The sequence below is a fragment of the Lepidochelys kempii genome, chromosome 1, assembly GCF_965140265.1.
Source record: "Lepidochelys kempii isolate rLepKem1 chromosome 1, rLepKem1.hap2, whole genome shotgun sequence".
Classification (NCBI taxonomy): Eukaryota; Metazoa; Chordata; order Testudines; family Cheloniidae; genus Lepidochelys; species Lepidochelys kempii.
In genome coordinates, this window is record NC_133256.1 from 261,402,605 (window position 1) to 261,417,140 (window position 14,536).

A 14,536-nucleotide genomic window follows, 5' to 3' on the forward strand; every position below is an offset into this window, starting at 1 on the left:
AAATATCTGACCCAAACCATATTTCTGTGATGTATTACACTAGGGGCGAGTGGGAGAAGAACTTTAAATGGGAATGAAGCTATTCAGGAAAAAAGCCAATTCTCAAGGATGCTTCTATGCTTATCCATCTCATTTCCTGAGATGCATGCACACAACACCCCTCTTAGTATTAATACACACATCAAGAGGAGACCAGACCCCAAACAATGGTAGTAATAATGCAACAGTCGTTTTAGGAAATTGTTTTGCTACATTAAATAAAAAAAAGTTGACTAAAAAGCAACAAAAGTCAACAGCTAAGACCAATTATACTGCTGAGCTTTAAATAAAATTTAAGGGCTAAGAGCACACTTAGTACCTGTAAAAAGAAAAGGAGTACTAGTGGCACCTTAGAGACTAACCAATTTATTTGAGCATAAGCTTTTGTGAGCTACAGCTCACTTCATCGGATGAAGCTCACGAAAGCTTATGCTCAAATAAATTGGTTAGTCTCTAAGGTGCCACTAGTACTCCTTTTCTTTTTGCGAATACAGACTAACACGGCTGCTACTCTGAAACCTGTCCTTAGTACCTGTAAGCTCTCAAGATCGATCCTCATAAGTACAAGTCATTTTAAACACCCTCCAAAAATCAAACTTTGCTGTGAACATCCACTATTTTCCTTCAGTTCATGCTTGAAGGAATTTACAGTACATTTTGACTGCTGATTTTGGCAAGGAGTTTGTATATTTCAACCATCTTTTGCAATAACTAACTACAGACTAGTTTCATTTCAATCCATTTCTTGTTCACAATATTGTAACATACTATGAACAGCAATTTATTCCTTCCATTTTAGAATCACACATTCTAGCAGGAATTATCATTTAGTGCTAAACCTTAAACTCTAATACCAAGGCACAAGTGCAATGCAACCAAACACAATGGCGATGTCTCTTTGCATTTGGAGAGCAGGATCAAGCGCTTAGTTTTTTCTGTATTAAGCTATATTTACCAAGACAAATTAGGTTTTTTCCTCACAGCTTACACACTAAAAGTTGACATCTGTTTAATACCTACCACGCTGTCTTTACCATAATATATTAATAGGAATAATATATTCTAAGTACAGTATCCCTCATACTTTACACTGCTCCCTGAGAATATAAAATTGACAGCTATACGCCACAGTCACGAACAGTTCACTTAAAATTTACTTCTGAACATGCAACGTATCAAGAAGGAACATTATTCCCAAGCCTGTCCCAAGAGGCAAGAAGCTACCAATTTATTTTTATAGAGATGTTGTTCCAACAGGATCTTAAATCCTAGGTCTCAACTCTGCAGCCTGCGACTGGCAGAGAGAATTTCTTGAACATTTTTTAGGTTTGTTTATTTAAAGGGCAGCAGCAGCGGGGCTGATCACAAGTCAGCAGCTCACTCCCCGAATGGCAGATGGATGCCAGTCACTGAGCATGGATCACTGCCCTGGGAACCTTCCCATCAGTTCCCAATTACGAAGGAGGTAAACGTCCCAAAAGAAACAAGCCACCTGATGTTAAAAATCTGCATCAAGAAGTGAAATAAAATTAAGCTGCAAAAAACAAAGATCACTTCAATAAAAAACCCTCCAAACTCTGAGGGAGCAGTGGGCAGGTGAGAAGAATCCTGTTGGAATTACAGCTTCAGAAAAGAATTGCATGTCAGGAATGATTTCTTCTCTAAAGATACCATCCAACAAGATTCTCATTCCTGGAGAGTAAAAAGTACATGGGAGGTCCCAAAAGAGAGCAAGGCTGCAACACACAACACTAAGTCCAAAACTAATAATGTTACCAGGCAGGTTTATAAAAACAAAATTAAACACATAAGGGAGGGGTTAAATACCTTCTACCATCAAACAAAACACAGACAGCATTAAAAAAAGTATAAAAACCTCAAGATCAGCCAACTCAGATACAGGATATCCTAAGATAAAACAAACTTTTCAGGACAGAAGAGTTTGCTATTCCCTACTCTGTAAACAAATTCTGTAGTGCAAAGAAACCAAAACATAATTCCCTCTTTATAGATGAATTTAAGGAGTAATGTTTTGCAAACATGTGGAGAAAGAACGATGAAGATGTCTGTGAGCCAAGTATCTGAGAGAGGCAGAGGAGACAAACTTGCCTTGGATTCAGTGAGGTTTGACATGACTATCTAGTTCACACCAGCCACGTCACAGCAACACAAAACAGATCCAGCCATTTTGACATGGTCTTCATAAAAATTACTGAATCAATTCTAAACAAAACATTTCCAAAGTTGCTGGAGTTTGCAAGGACTTTAGTCCCTCTCAAGGAAAATTTACAAGAACATTTTAATCATCAAATATATGGAGAAGGGCTTCCCCAGGATGGTTTGCATGGACTTGGCAGTTACCTGTATACAATGTTAGAGACCCCCTATGACACTTGTTTTCTCTGGGATTTCAGGGTCCACTGAGGTTGTCACATGTGGAGATGCACCATGGGTACTACAAAGCAACGGCCACAACTGTGTATCTAGGTACTTATTTGACCACTCTGTTCACAGTAGCAACTAAGAACATGGGCTCACAGGCTCTGTGAGGAAGTACTAGATTTCTTGCAGCGTCTCTTCCTGACAAGGTGCATGAACATATTCTCAGTGGGGTAGGGACAGAGAAGCCATCAGGCTAGTTTTTTCTGAAAACCTGAACTTGTAGCTCCATTAAACAACTCTCAGAATGCATGTGTTCAAGGTGACCATGAAACTGCCTTGGAAAGCACCAATTTTCTTGTAGCCCCAAGTGCAAGAGATACCTGAACCTATAGTGTCAAAGCTGGAACTTTTGTGCATTGAGAGAACAAGCCACAATACAAAATATACCCACCTACACTGAGAACTCTGATTGTTCCCAACACAGGGATAAAGAAATGGTTTGAAGCTGGTACTAGAGACCTCATGGTAGCCTCACAGAAGATCTGCAGTGATCTCGCTGGTTTGGCAAACATGTCATTGGCGAGCTCTTCGAGTCTGAGAATGACTGTCTTCCATAAAATGATTGCCAGTTATCACTAGCGGATCTGCAAGTGGCTAATGAGACCAATCCAGGATCCACAGATCTTGTCACAACTGGGGCAGACATTTCCCAACGGAAAGGGTAGATCTGGACTGTTGAGTTGGGCTGCAGTGGATTCTTTCCTCCTTTCCTGTTTCTCCATTTCCTGTTCTCAGTTAGATTTCAAAATACTGGGGTCGTTGCCACAAGGTCCTTTTACACTTTGGTCAGTCCTGGGAAACCCAAGCCCTTGAGTTTATGTCAATACTGCACTTCTTCATGTTGGCTTTGAAGGTGTCTTTGAAAAACTTTCTTTGTCCAGCCCTCGTCTGTTGGCCACGGCTCAGTTGTGAGAACATTAGCTGCTTTGGGAGTTGATTTTCTGGCATTTGAAGCCAATGGAGTTGGTGATGGATGATCAAAGCCTCAATGCTGGAGGTCAAAGCTTCAATGCTGGAAGTTTTGGCTTGGGACAGAACACGGACCTAGATGTGTCAGTCATCCGACTTGATTCAGAAGATCTTGCGGAGGCACCATTGATGGTATCGTTCAAGAACCTTGAGGCGTCCACTTTACATGGCTAAGGTTTCAGCACCATACAAGAGAGCTGGGATAAAAAAAGCCTGGAACATGAGAAGCTTGGTTTGATTCTTGATCTTTGAAGACACATTTTCTCAAGCATCTGAAAGCTGTACTAGAGCATGAAAGGCAGTGTTGAATTTCCTTGTCAATGTCAAAGCTTTCTGTGACAGACAGCTACCAAGGTAAAGGGAGTGCTTGACATTCTCCTGGGTCTCTTCATTGATCTGAATTATGGGAGCAGGATCCTGGTGATGCAGAGCCTGTTGAAGGAGTACTTTTATTTTGGCGTTGCATGTGAGGCCGAGTTGGTTTTAGGCCTCAGATTTTTTTAAGATAGTCTTCTGAGTGGACACACAGGGCCCATTCATCTGCATATTGGAGTTCAATGAATGATTTAGTGAGAATGTGTGTCTTGGATCAGAGGTGATTGAGGCCGAAGAGCTTGCTGTCCATTCTGTATTGGATGTCAAATCCAATCATATAATGGATCACTGAATCACTAACTCCATCTCAAGAACATGAACACAGATGGAGTTTGAGGCTTCTTGACTGAAGTCTGGAATCTGAGATTTTGTCAGCAATGTGTCAGAGAGCTATTGATTTTCTTCTAATACTTCATGAGTTGACTGGAGCTCAGTATCACTGACTTTAAAAGCTGAGACTTCCAGTGTATGACAGAGACAAGACTTGTTAGGGCACTTGTATTCCAAGGTGATGGCGTGGGACACTTCAATGACTAGGCTGCTTCACTGAGCTGACCACAGAAGTGCTACATTTGAGCCAAAAGGACTGGCACAGACACAAAGTCAAATGACTCAGACGTCTTGGCCAACTGAGGCTTCTGCCTTGAAGATTTATCCTTTGAAGCATTCTGGCGCAGACTCATGTCAGATGTACATGAATTTCTGGAGTTGCCGGGAGGATGCATTTGAGACATTCTTCATGTTTTCTTAGAGCCCAAGGTGACATCTGCCAATATATCTGGCACTCCTTAACATTGTGGTTGACTCTATGCGTAGACAATGTAACAAATATGCTCATTTGTCACTAATAGTCCTGTTGCAAGGATGTGGTTTGAAGGTTGTGAGTGGTCTTCCTGGCTCCCTATGTCCTTCAGAAAAAAAAAAAAAAAACACCTCCAAGAGATATTAGGTTCAAATGATGCAGAAGAGCACTGCAGATGCATCACAAATGCCAGCACCAGGGTGGTAAAGACAGGTTCCCAATTCCAAGAAAACCACTGGCACTGAAACTAAACAACAGGTGCCTAAAATATGAGACACGTGCAAAGCTGCTTCAGAGGTTTTGAAGTGCAAATAGACAAATAGGCAAAGACCACGGGTAAGCATTGATTGAAGAGTTGAAACAGCTGGTGCAAAAGGCAAAATTTAAGAGATTTGGACCAGAGTGGAAGCCAAAGACTTCACTATGAAATTATATTTTGTGTGTTTCCAGGAGTCAGGGGAAAGAGCTGGAGCAATGACTGGAGAGGTCCTTTGCAGACCACAGTTAAGGAATTGAACTGAAGGCTCCAAAGGCAGTGGTTAAACTAAACAGGATGGCATACATAGAAGTGCTGGCCTGTTCTCCACCCCACCAATCATGTATATATGGACTAAATGGATTTAAGAAGTCCTGAGAGTCTCATGATGAGGTGGTTAAATCCTAACACGTTATGTTTAGAGAAGGTTTTGTTTTCCAGACAATTCCACATTTAGTCTGTACTCTGCTTCCACTTAGATTCCAGTTCTTATAAATGCTCGTGATCTAAAACTACACAAGTAACCTATACAGCTGTAAAGGTTACTCTAGTCAACTCATTTTAATAGTTTCTTCTATATAACTTAATTTTTTTTAATCCCTAATTTTCCTCATATAAACCTCATCAACAGACTACTCAACTTTGACTTTACAGCATTTGTCAGGTTATTTGCATACAAGATAAATGCCATATCCTGAACTATATGACTACAACTTGCTACGTCACTTCACCTTAGAAAGAAGTCGGACTCCATTTGCTCGATACTTTATACAGAGTGTTTACATGGTCACAATCACATATGTAAAATGCTGAAAATAATTAAAAACTTAAATATGTACTTCCTTAAGTACTAAATTAAGTAATTTCAACAAACATGTTCTGTGGGATGGTAATGACAGATCAATAAGAGATTGGAAGACAAGTTTCTACCTTGTCTTAATATTGAACTATTTAACATTTAAATAAAATGTTACTGCCTACTAAGTAAATACTAGAGTTCTGTTAGTAAGCAGTAGTAAAGCAAAATGAAAACTAGTCTTAACATCTTGACACTGAGCATACATGGTCACTGCCAATTTTAGTTAAAGGTCTTTATTTTCAAATATATTTCAGTTTAAAAATAGCAAATAGGGCTTACTGTCAGGACAAAGTTACTACCTAACAGTAGTAGGAGTTTGACACTAATTCTTGTTAAAAGAATTTAAAAGAAAATGTGTCTATCGAATGTACAAAAAAAAAGTTAATTTAATAAGCTCAGGGCTAAGTGTTATCAACTTGAGGGCCTCTCCCACTCTCCCTTTTACTAGCAAGTTTTGAAGTACTTGAGTTAGAACTGGATGCTGATCCTCTCATCCCAATTACAGTTTTTAGATTAAAAACAGCATATGCAAAGGAAAAAAAGGCATGCAAGTAAATTAACGGATTACTGTTACAAAACAGTGATACATATTTCCAGCGCTAAAAAAAGAAAATAAGAAACAGAATTTTCAAAGTTGCCATAACACACATACCACTAAATTCAGGAAGAGACTGTTTTACTTAATACTATGCAAAAATATATTTCCTTAATTTACTATGCTAAGAGATATGCTTGATATACCCTCATCTTCCCCCAGTAGGTTATATATATTACACACATATAACCTCTGCCTTCTCTCTAAATTAGGACTACTTAATCTAAGGGATGGTGTCCCTAGCCTCAGTTTGCTAGAAACTGGGAATGGACAACAGTGGATGGATCCCTCAATGATTACTGTTCTGTTCATTCCCTCGGGGACATCTGGCATTGGCCACTGTCAGAAGACAGAATACTGGGCTAGATGAACCTTTGGTCTGACCCAGTATGGCAATTCTTATGTTCTAAGCTTCCATTTTTTAAATAGGGAAGTTTCTAGTCCTTAATGTTGCAAATACACTTCCATATATGAACCCAATGTAAATGATGGAACATACCATCTGCACAAATCTACATATAGTTCCAGTACTTCTGCAGCTGGTCATAGTTTGCTAAGCAGCAGCAACGCTGTGTTCATTTTCACTGCTGCTACTCATAACCCCGTGAACTTCAATGAAACTGTCAATGACCACATCAATTTTATGCTGCTGACCGTTGGGAAAGCTCAGGAGGAGAGGCAACACTGCAATTATTCAATACCTCATCTTTATCTTTTGTATCTAAATTTGAGCCAATCGGAGTCTGATATATTTTTCAAGCCCTAGTTATTAGCGTTTACTGTTATCTCTTATAAGTATTCAGCATTTCAACAATGGTTCCTAAGTTTCAATTGCAGGATTTTTGTTACTGAATTTTCAGAACCAAAACTGAGTTTGCAGGGCGGGCAGTTACATCAAAAAAATCACCCATTTACTTGTAAACTGAGAAAATCTGATCTGCAAGTTACTGAGGCATAGATTCACAGATTCTGAAGCCAGAAGGGATCACTGTGATCATTACATTTGACTCCTGTATAACACAAGTCATAGAACCTCCTGAAATAATTCCTAGAGCAGATCATTCACAAAAACATCCAATCTTGATTAAAAAAAAAAAATCACTGATGGAAAATCCCCACCAGGAGCCTTGGTAAACTGTTCCAGTGATTAATTACTCACAATTACAAATTTACACCTTATTTTCTGTCTGAATGTGGCAGTCAAAATAAATCTATAAGGTTCAAAAGGAACAATAAAAAGGGCAACATTTTCAAATTTAAGTACCTAAAGTTAGGCACCTACATCTGCAGCTTTCATTAACTTCAGCAGCTCTGAAAATAAGACCACTTATTTAGTTGCCTATATTTAAAGCATCTTCATTTGTAAGTCTTGATATAGTTGTATTAAATGACTTAATTTTCCAAACCTCCAGAGCAGAGTTTCACTCTAGTCACCACCACAGAACTTGAACTGTTTTTTTAAATTATGGCATGCTCTACTACCAATCCACTTTCCACTTTTTTTTCCCCCAAACAGCATTCATGAGAAATTCTTAAAAGCTGAGCCCCTATGCAATCATTTCTCAATCTTATTCAATATACCCTTGCCAGAAAGAGTCTGGGAAAACAGGTAAGATTTGCCAATGTAGCCTGAAGGTCAAGCTCATGCTCTGTCTGATACATTCTCAACAGTATTGCATATAACATTTAAAATATCTAAACTATGTCTCAATGACAGTGCTATATTCTGTCAGCTTGTTATTAATAATTTCTTTTAATAAAAGGAAAACTGAATAGCAAGAATGTCAAACGGTATCACTGGAAAGGTCCTTCTATGGTCTAGTCTATCGCCTGTAGAATCAGCCTGCATACATTAATCTTCCCTTTTACCTACTTTCTGAACAACTCTAATGGCGATGCCTCAGCCCCACTGGAGTAAATTTTATTAACTTGATTCTCACTTTCAAAAGTGATCATCATTCCCGCCTGTTGATTGAAATGATGGTTTGGGTCAGACTTCCCTCGGACAGACTATTTCACCTCCCGCCATGGCTCTGCACCTGACGACCTGAAAGGCTGATTTCTCCTGTCCGAACAAAGCGAACTGCCATGTCTCAGAACAACGAGCTACGAGGAAGGCTTTACAAGGGTTTATCTGTGACTTGGGGGGACGGGGGGTGTCCTCTGCCGGGCGCGCGGGCCGGCTCGGAGGACGGCCTGCTCCCCGAACCCTGGCTGGTCGCGGACTCTGCCGGCTCGGAGGACAGGCCTGCGCCGACCAGCAAGGGGAAGGATGGATTTTTCCACCCCCTGACCGGAGAGCCCGCGGCTGTGGGGCTCGAGCTGGGGCGCGCGGGGCCGCGGGCAATGGGGGTTTCGTTACAGACTCGCAGCCCGGTTCTTGCGGCGGCGGAAGCGGCGCCGAGACCGCGGCGAGCTGCGGGAAGAGCTCGCCACAGCCGCTAGGGGCCCGCAATAGGGCCAGCCCCGCCCGCGCCCCTCACACAGCGCGTAACCGCCTCCGGCCGGCCCCGTGCGCCGCCGATGACCTTTAACCCCTTAGCCCCGCCCCGAGCGGCAGGGGGAGCTGGCGCTCGTCCTGCCAATCATCGCTACCAGCCTAGCTCGCTTGCTGTTCCCAACCGTTGCCCCTGGCTGTGACCGCAGGGGGCAGCAGCCCCGCCCCCCGGCCGGGTGGCACTTACCGTCCCGGGACGTGCCCATGAGTTGGTCCAGCATGGCGCGCATCTGGGCCTGCGCCGACATCCTGAGCGCGCGAGGCCCGGCCGAGCCGGCGGAGTCTGTGTGAGCTCCGCCGACAGCGGCCTACAGCGCTTCGGGCCCGATGCTGCGCTCGCTCCCCCTTACGGGTCCGGGCGGAGCCTCTCTCCGCCGCCGGTGGGGGCTACGATGGCGCCTCCGCCTCGCGTTCGCGGTTCGGGCCGAAGGGCAAAGCGGGAAACTGCTTCGCGCTGCTCTCGGTCTCGCGACTTCGCTTCCCCCGCGCGCGACCCTTCACGCTTGCTACACGCGCGCGCGCCAGGGGTAACGGAAAGCCGCGCGACGCGCGCGCGCACTCTCTCCACTCCCGCCCCTTTCGACGTCAGCGCTATCAGGTTGAGCACCCCCTGATTGGGCCAGGAGACCTATATCTGTCTGTGACACAAGCAGCTCCGCGTTTCCTGATTGGATTCTAGAACCTTTCGTCCGGCTGGGCTAGCGCGCGTGCTGATTGGACACGGGGCTCTCGCTCTCTTTCTGTGTGACGTCCTCTCCAACCACCTCCCTCGAGTTGGGCGAACCCAATCGTTGCGTTTCCCCATTCGATAAATGCTGAAGAACCTGCCCCCCCCCTTCCCCCAAGACTAGTACAATCCGCGTTCTGCCTGAGGAGGCTGGAGGGGCCGCGCGGTCCCCGCTGTGGCCTGGCTGAGTCGCTGGCACACGCCTAGTGTAATCTGAGCGAAACCGAAAAAATAGTCCGTTGGCAACATCTGGACGGGCAAAATCTCTTCCTGTGTTGGGAACAGCTCGGTCTCAACAGACGGTGGAAAGTTACGGTGGACTTTCTTGCCGAGTAGTTTAGTAGAACTGAGCCTGGTGGTGGTTTTTGGTTCGCCGTCAGTTTCTGAAAGTATTCCTAATACGCAGATGTTTGTTGTATAAGGACTTCAGTGAAAGGAAACGCTTTGGTTGCTAATGAACGTGTTGAATAAAATATAATCAAACGGATGCATTTTGGTATCCGGTTAAAGACATTAATTTCAAATCTAAATCTACAAAATGATAATTAAACCATTCCTGACATCTAAATACTACATAATGTAATAGAAATGTTTCTGTCCATATTTTTGAAGCTTTTTCCATGCTACTAATGTTATTGTATATTCTGCCATCACTACATTGGCAAGTGACCTATCAAGCCCACAATAATACAAATACTGGAAAAAAATCAATTTACTTTCTCTGCACGTGGAGGCTTCTTGAGTTCTCAGATTTGGGTTCTCTAACTGTTGATATCTGAGGCTGCACTGCAGTACCAATTATTCAGTGATGTTCCTGCACTGAATATCTTCCCCAAGTCTGTTGATGTTATCATATGCCAAAGGTGTGGGGAGGAAGGGCAGAATGATGGGTGGTATTGCCACACCTGACTCATCCTCATTAATCAGCTTCTGTAGACAGGAGCCTGTGTCCATTTCATTTCATTCCACTGACTGTATGATATACCTGTTGGCTGAGTATCTTAATCAACTCCATGTTGCCTGTGAGGGATGTGATGTTATTTACATGATCTGTGACCGTATAAATCATTGTTGCAACCAGGGTCCTATGGTTGCACCGGGTCTTGTGCAGAGGAAGGCAAGTAGGGTGTCTGTGAAAAGGTTGTAGTTTGCTGGTTATGATTATGCTGTCTGTGTGTATCATTTTTTTTATTTGAAGTTATGAATATTGGGTACGTACTTGTATCTCAATGTGTTTGTTTGATTCTAAGTAGCCTCAGTGAAGCATTTGATCACCTTTTTGAGAAAGGACTATTCTCGGTAAGTGCCCAATCAAGAAACACTTAACTGACAATGGACTTCGGGAGACGCCAATCCACATCTGAGCTTTCCTGGGAACGTTCACACTAACATGTAAACAATGGCTTCGGCCTGCAAAAAGCTGAATCATTCATAGACATGTGACTTGCCCAGGTGGCTACAAACTCCATCTTGTTGCTGTGACTTTGCACAGACGAACAAAGGGGTTTCCGCCCACAAGAGAGAGAATAATAAAGGCCCTGGAAGCCCCTGCATTTTGCCTTCAGCTGGTTCAAGAGATGGCCTATCCACCCTAAAGAGATGCCTGAAAGAAACTGGAACAAAGGACAGTAACTACAGGGGTGTGAGTGATTGCTGGACCCAGAGTAGGAAAGAGTCCAGTCTGTGGAAGAAGCTTATTGGAACATTTCTGGTGTGAGATTTTATCTGCAATCAGTTTCTTAATGTATTAGGCTTAGACTTGCATGTTTTGTTTCATTTTGCTTGGTAACTTACTTTGTTCTGTCTGTTATTACTTGGAACCACTTAAATCCTACTTTTTATACTTAATAAAATCACTTTTTGCTTATTAGTTAACCCAGAGTAAGTAATTAATACCTGGGGGAGCAAACAGCTGTGCATATCTCTCTATCAGTGTTATAGAGGGCGGACAATTTATGAGTTTACCCTGTATAAGCTTTATACAGAGTACAATGGATTTATTTGCGGTTTAGGCTCCCAGAAAGACTGAATACTGGGAGCTGGGAAAGTCTCTGTTAGCTAACTATGAAGCCCTTAAGCTAAGTGGATCTCCATTTCAGTGAACTGCAAGGGGGCATGGCCCAACCTCTGAGTCTGTGCTGAAGCTGACTGGAGTGTCTTAATCAGCAAGACGGGAGTGGAGGGAAGCCTTCTCTGGCAGGGAGATTTGTTCTCAGTACATCTAGTGACAGTCTTGGAGTTTCTGTGACCGAACACCTCACAATGGCGTAGTCAGCAGGCTCTGTGCGCAGCTGATTGCTTTGAGACACTGGTAGTGATTTTAAGTGAGTTTTGAGTGTGGTCGCTGGAGAACAGACAAAGTGGTTACTGGTTATTTTTTGTTTGCTTATTGCAGGTAAGGGAAATAAAGGCAGGAAAATCAGCAAAATAGGTCAGAGTAAAGCTCAGAAGAAGCTAAAACTGCACAGGTTACAAATTGCTAAGAAGGAAAGAGAGAGCCAGCAAGCCCTGGACTTAAAAAACAAAGAACTTGAGGCCCAGAAACAGGCTAAAATTAAAGCACAAAAGGCTGCCCTGGAAAAAAAATAAGGTTGCCCACCAGCAAACCCTGGACTTAAAAGACAAAGAAATTGAGACCCACAGACAAGCACAAATTGAAACCCAAAAGCATTACCTGGCTGTAATGAAGTGGAAGAGGTGCTCAGAGACATGTATCCTGAAGGTGGAAGTTGGAGTCCTGGTGACTGCTGAAGTGGGAACAGCCCCCAAGGACTCTATAGCTGGAAGCAAGCCCAACCTAAGTGAAAGGGGGGGCGGGATTTTGCTGGCCAGTGAAGGGTCTGTCATAGCTGTGAGCTGGATCAGGATCCCCTTCCCTTTTGGGGGACACTGGAGTGTCTTCCCCAGAGGGGAGCCGAAAGAGGAATTTTAGGTATATTGCCTCTGCCATGGACTGCCAAGTCTCTGGCAGTAAATTCAGGAGGAGGGTGTGACGTTGCAATCTATATGATTTTATGAAAATATGCTAATAAGTGTGAATATAATGTAACTGGAATATGCTTCATGCAAAATGTCTCTTGTAAGGTATCATTACAAAACTTATAATCTGAGTGTGGTCATCCTATTTGTATAAATGTATCATTCTTGTATCTGAAAGTAGAAATATGAAATATAACTCTGAGGTCCTATTGTAATTATGCAAAGTGTGGGCCATTAATGGTGGTTTGGAATCTAGATGGCGCCCATCAACTAGGACAATTGGTTGTAAATGGCTCTGTTTACTTGCAAGCCTTCCTGTGAGTCAGGCCAGGAATTATGAAGGCTTGGGGTCTCATAGGACATGTGACCATGTCACCTGGTTCTGGAATCCATCTTAAACCTGGTGCTTTTCCATTTAGAAGGATCGGTGGGGACCCAGAGAGACAAAGGATTCCCACCTCATGCCAAAGCTATAAAAGGGGGTGGAACAGAACAAAGGGGGCTGCAGTCATGAGAAATCCCTTAGCTACCACCTGAGCTGGAACAAGGACTATACCGGGGAAAGAATTGGGCCCAAACTAGAAAGGAGTCTAGTCTGTGAAAGAAGCTTATTGGAACATCTCTGAGGGTGAGATTTACTTGCATTCAGTTTCTTAAATGTATTAGGCTTAGACTTGCGTGTTTTGTTTCATTTTGCTTTGTAACTTATTTTGTTCTGTCTGTTATCAGTTGGAACCACTTAAATCCAACTTTTTATACTTAATAAAATCACTTTTGCTTATTAATTGACCCAGAGTAAGTAAGTAATGCTTGGGGGGGCAAACAGCTGTGCATATCTCTCTATCAGTGTCATGGAGGGCAGACAATTTGAGTTTACCCTGTATAAGCTTTATACAGAGTAAAATGGATTTAGTTGGGTGTCTGGGTGCTAGAGACAGGAGCACTTCTTAAGCTGTTTTCAGTTAAGTCTGCAGCTTTGGGGCCCATGGTTCAGACCCTGGGTCTGTGTCAGAGCAGACTGGCGTGTCTGACTCAACAAGACAGGGTTCTGAAGTCCCAAGCTGGCAGGGAAAACAGGCTCAGAGGTAGTCTCAGCACATCAGGTGACCGTCCCAAGCGGGTATCTGTGACCCAACCCCTCACAAGGGATTTCACTGCCCATGGTAATAAGATATGCTTGGCAAGTTTCAGCACACCTACACTAATGCATATATAAAATCTTGTGAAAAGGACTTTATGAATCTTTGAATTTGTGAGGATGATATAGTTTCGTTTGTGTCCCCTGCTAACAACATCTTGAGGAAGTCTGTGAGATTTTGGCGTTAGGGTGTAATCATCATCAGGCCTCTCTGGTGGTGGAGGCTATAGTTGTTCAGTGTTGGATTTCTTCAAATCCAGTCATCTGATCATGGTACATGGCTTCAAGACCTGATCAGGCTCTTCTGAGAAAAGTGGCCTCTGAGCTGAATTCATTCTTAGTCAGGGAGAATCTAATATTTCCTTAGACAGGTTGTTTGGTATCACCACAAGTATGTGATTATCTGATATAATCTCCAGGCTGTTCCTGAAGTCTGCTTCTAATTTTCTCTGAATGGGTCTCTTTGTTTGTGGCTTGATATTTTTTAATATCAAGATAGCTCATATTGGTCACAAATTTCTGTGTGAGATTCACCATTGATACAAAACAAGGCTTTGAAAATAAATCAGCATGGATATAACTGGATAACCTATCATATACTGCTTTTTCTTTCATAGAGTATATGCTATCATCATCATCTTAACGACACCTGTGCTTTTCTGTTGGTCTTGTGTAGGCTCTATAACAAGATCGCAACAGTGTGCCTCTGCTGCTACCAGCTCTCTTGATGTAACAGTCAATATCTTTCTGTCCTTCTATTTTGCTCTTTTCCACACATTCCTGTCTGACCTGAGATCTACTGCTAGACACAGTGGCTCTTCGAACTTGGTCCCTTTCACATACGTGGATACTTTGTTA

General features: G+C 42.9%; 1 protein-coding gene across 2 annotated transcripts in view; it reads right to left on the reverse strand.

Annotated features, from left to right (window-relative positions):
* LUC7L2 (LUC7 like 2, pre-mRNA splicing factor) overlaps positions 1–9,376 on the reverse strand; it is a 58,880-nt gene extending 49,504 nt beyond the window's left edge. The window contains exon 1 of one of the 2 annotated variants that reach the window (XM_073327292.1): positions 9,022–9,376. In XM_073327292.1, the coding sequence (XP_073183393.1) occupies positions 9,022–9,082 (61 nt within the window). In that variant the 5' untranslated portion in view covers positions 9,083–9,376. The remainder of the gene's footprint in view (positions 1–9,021) is intronic. The other variant, XM_073327295.1, reaches the window with a different exon arrangement.
* Between the last annotated feature and the right edge of the window lie 5,160 nt (positions 9,377–14,536).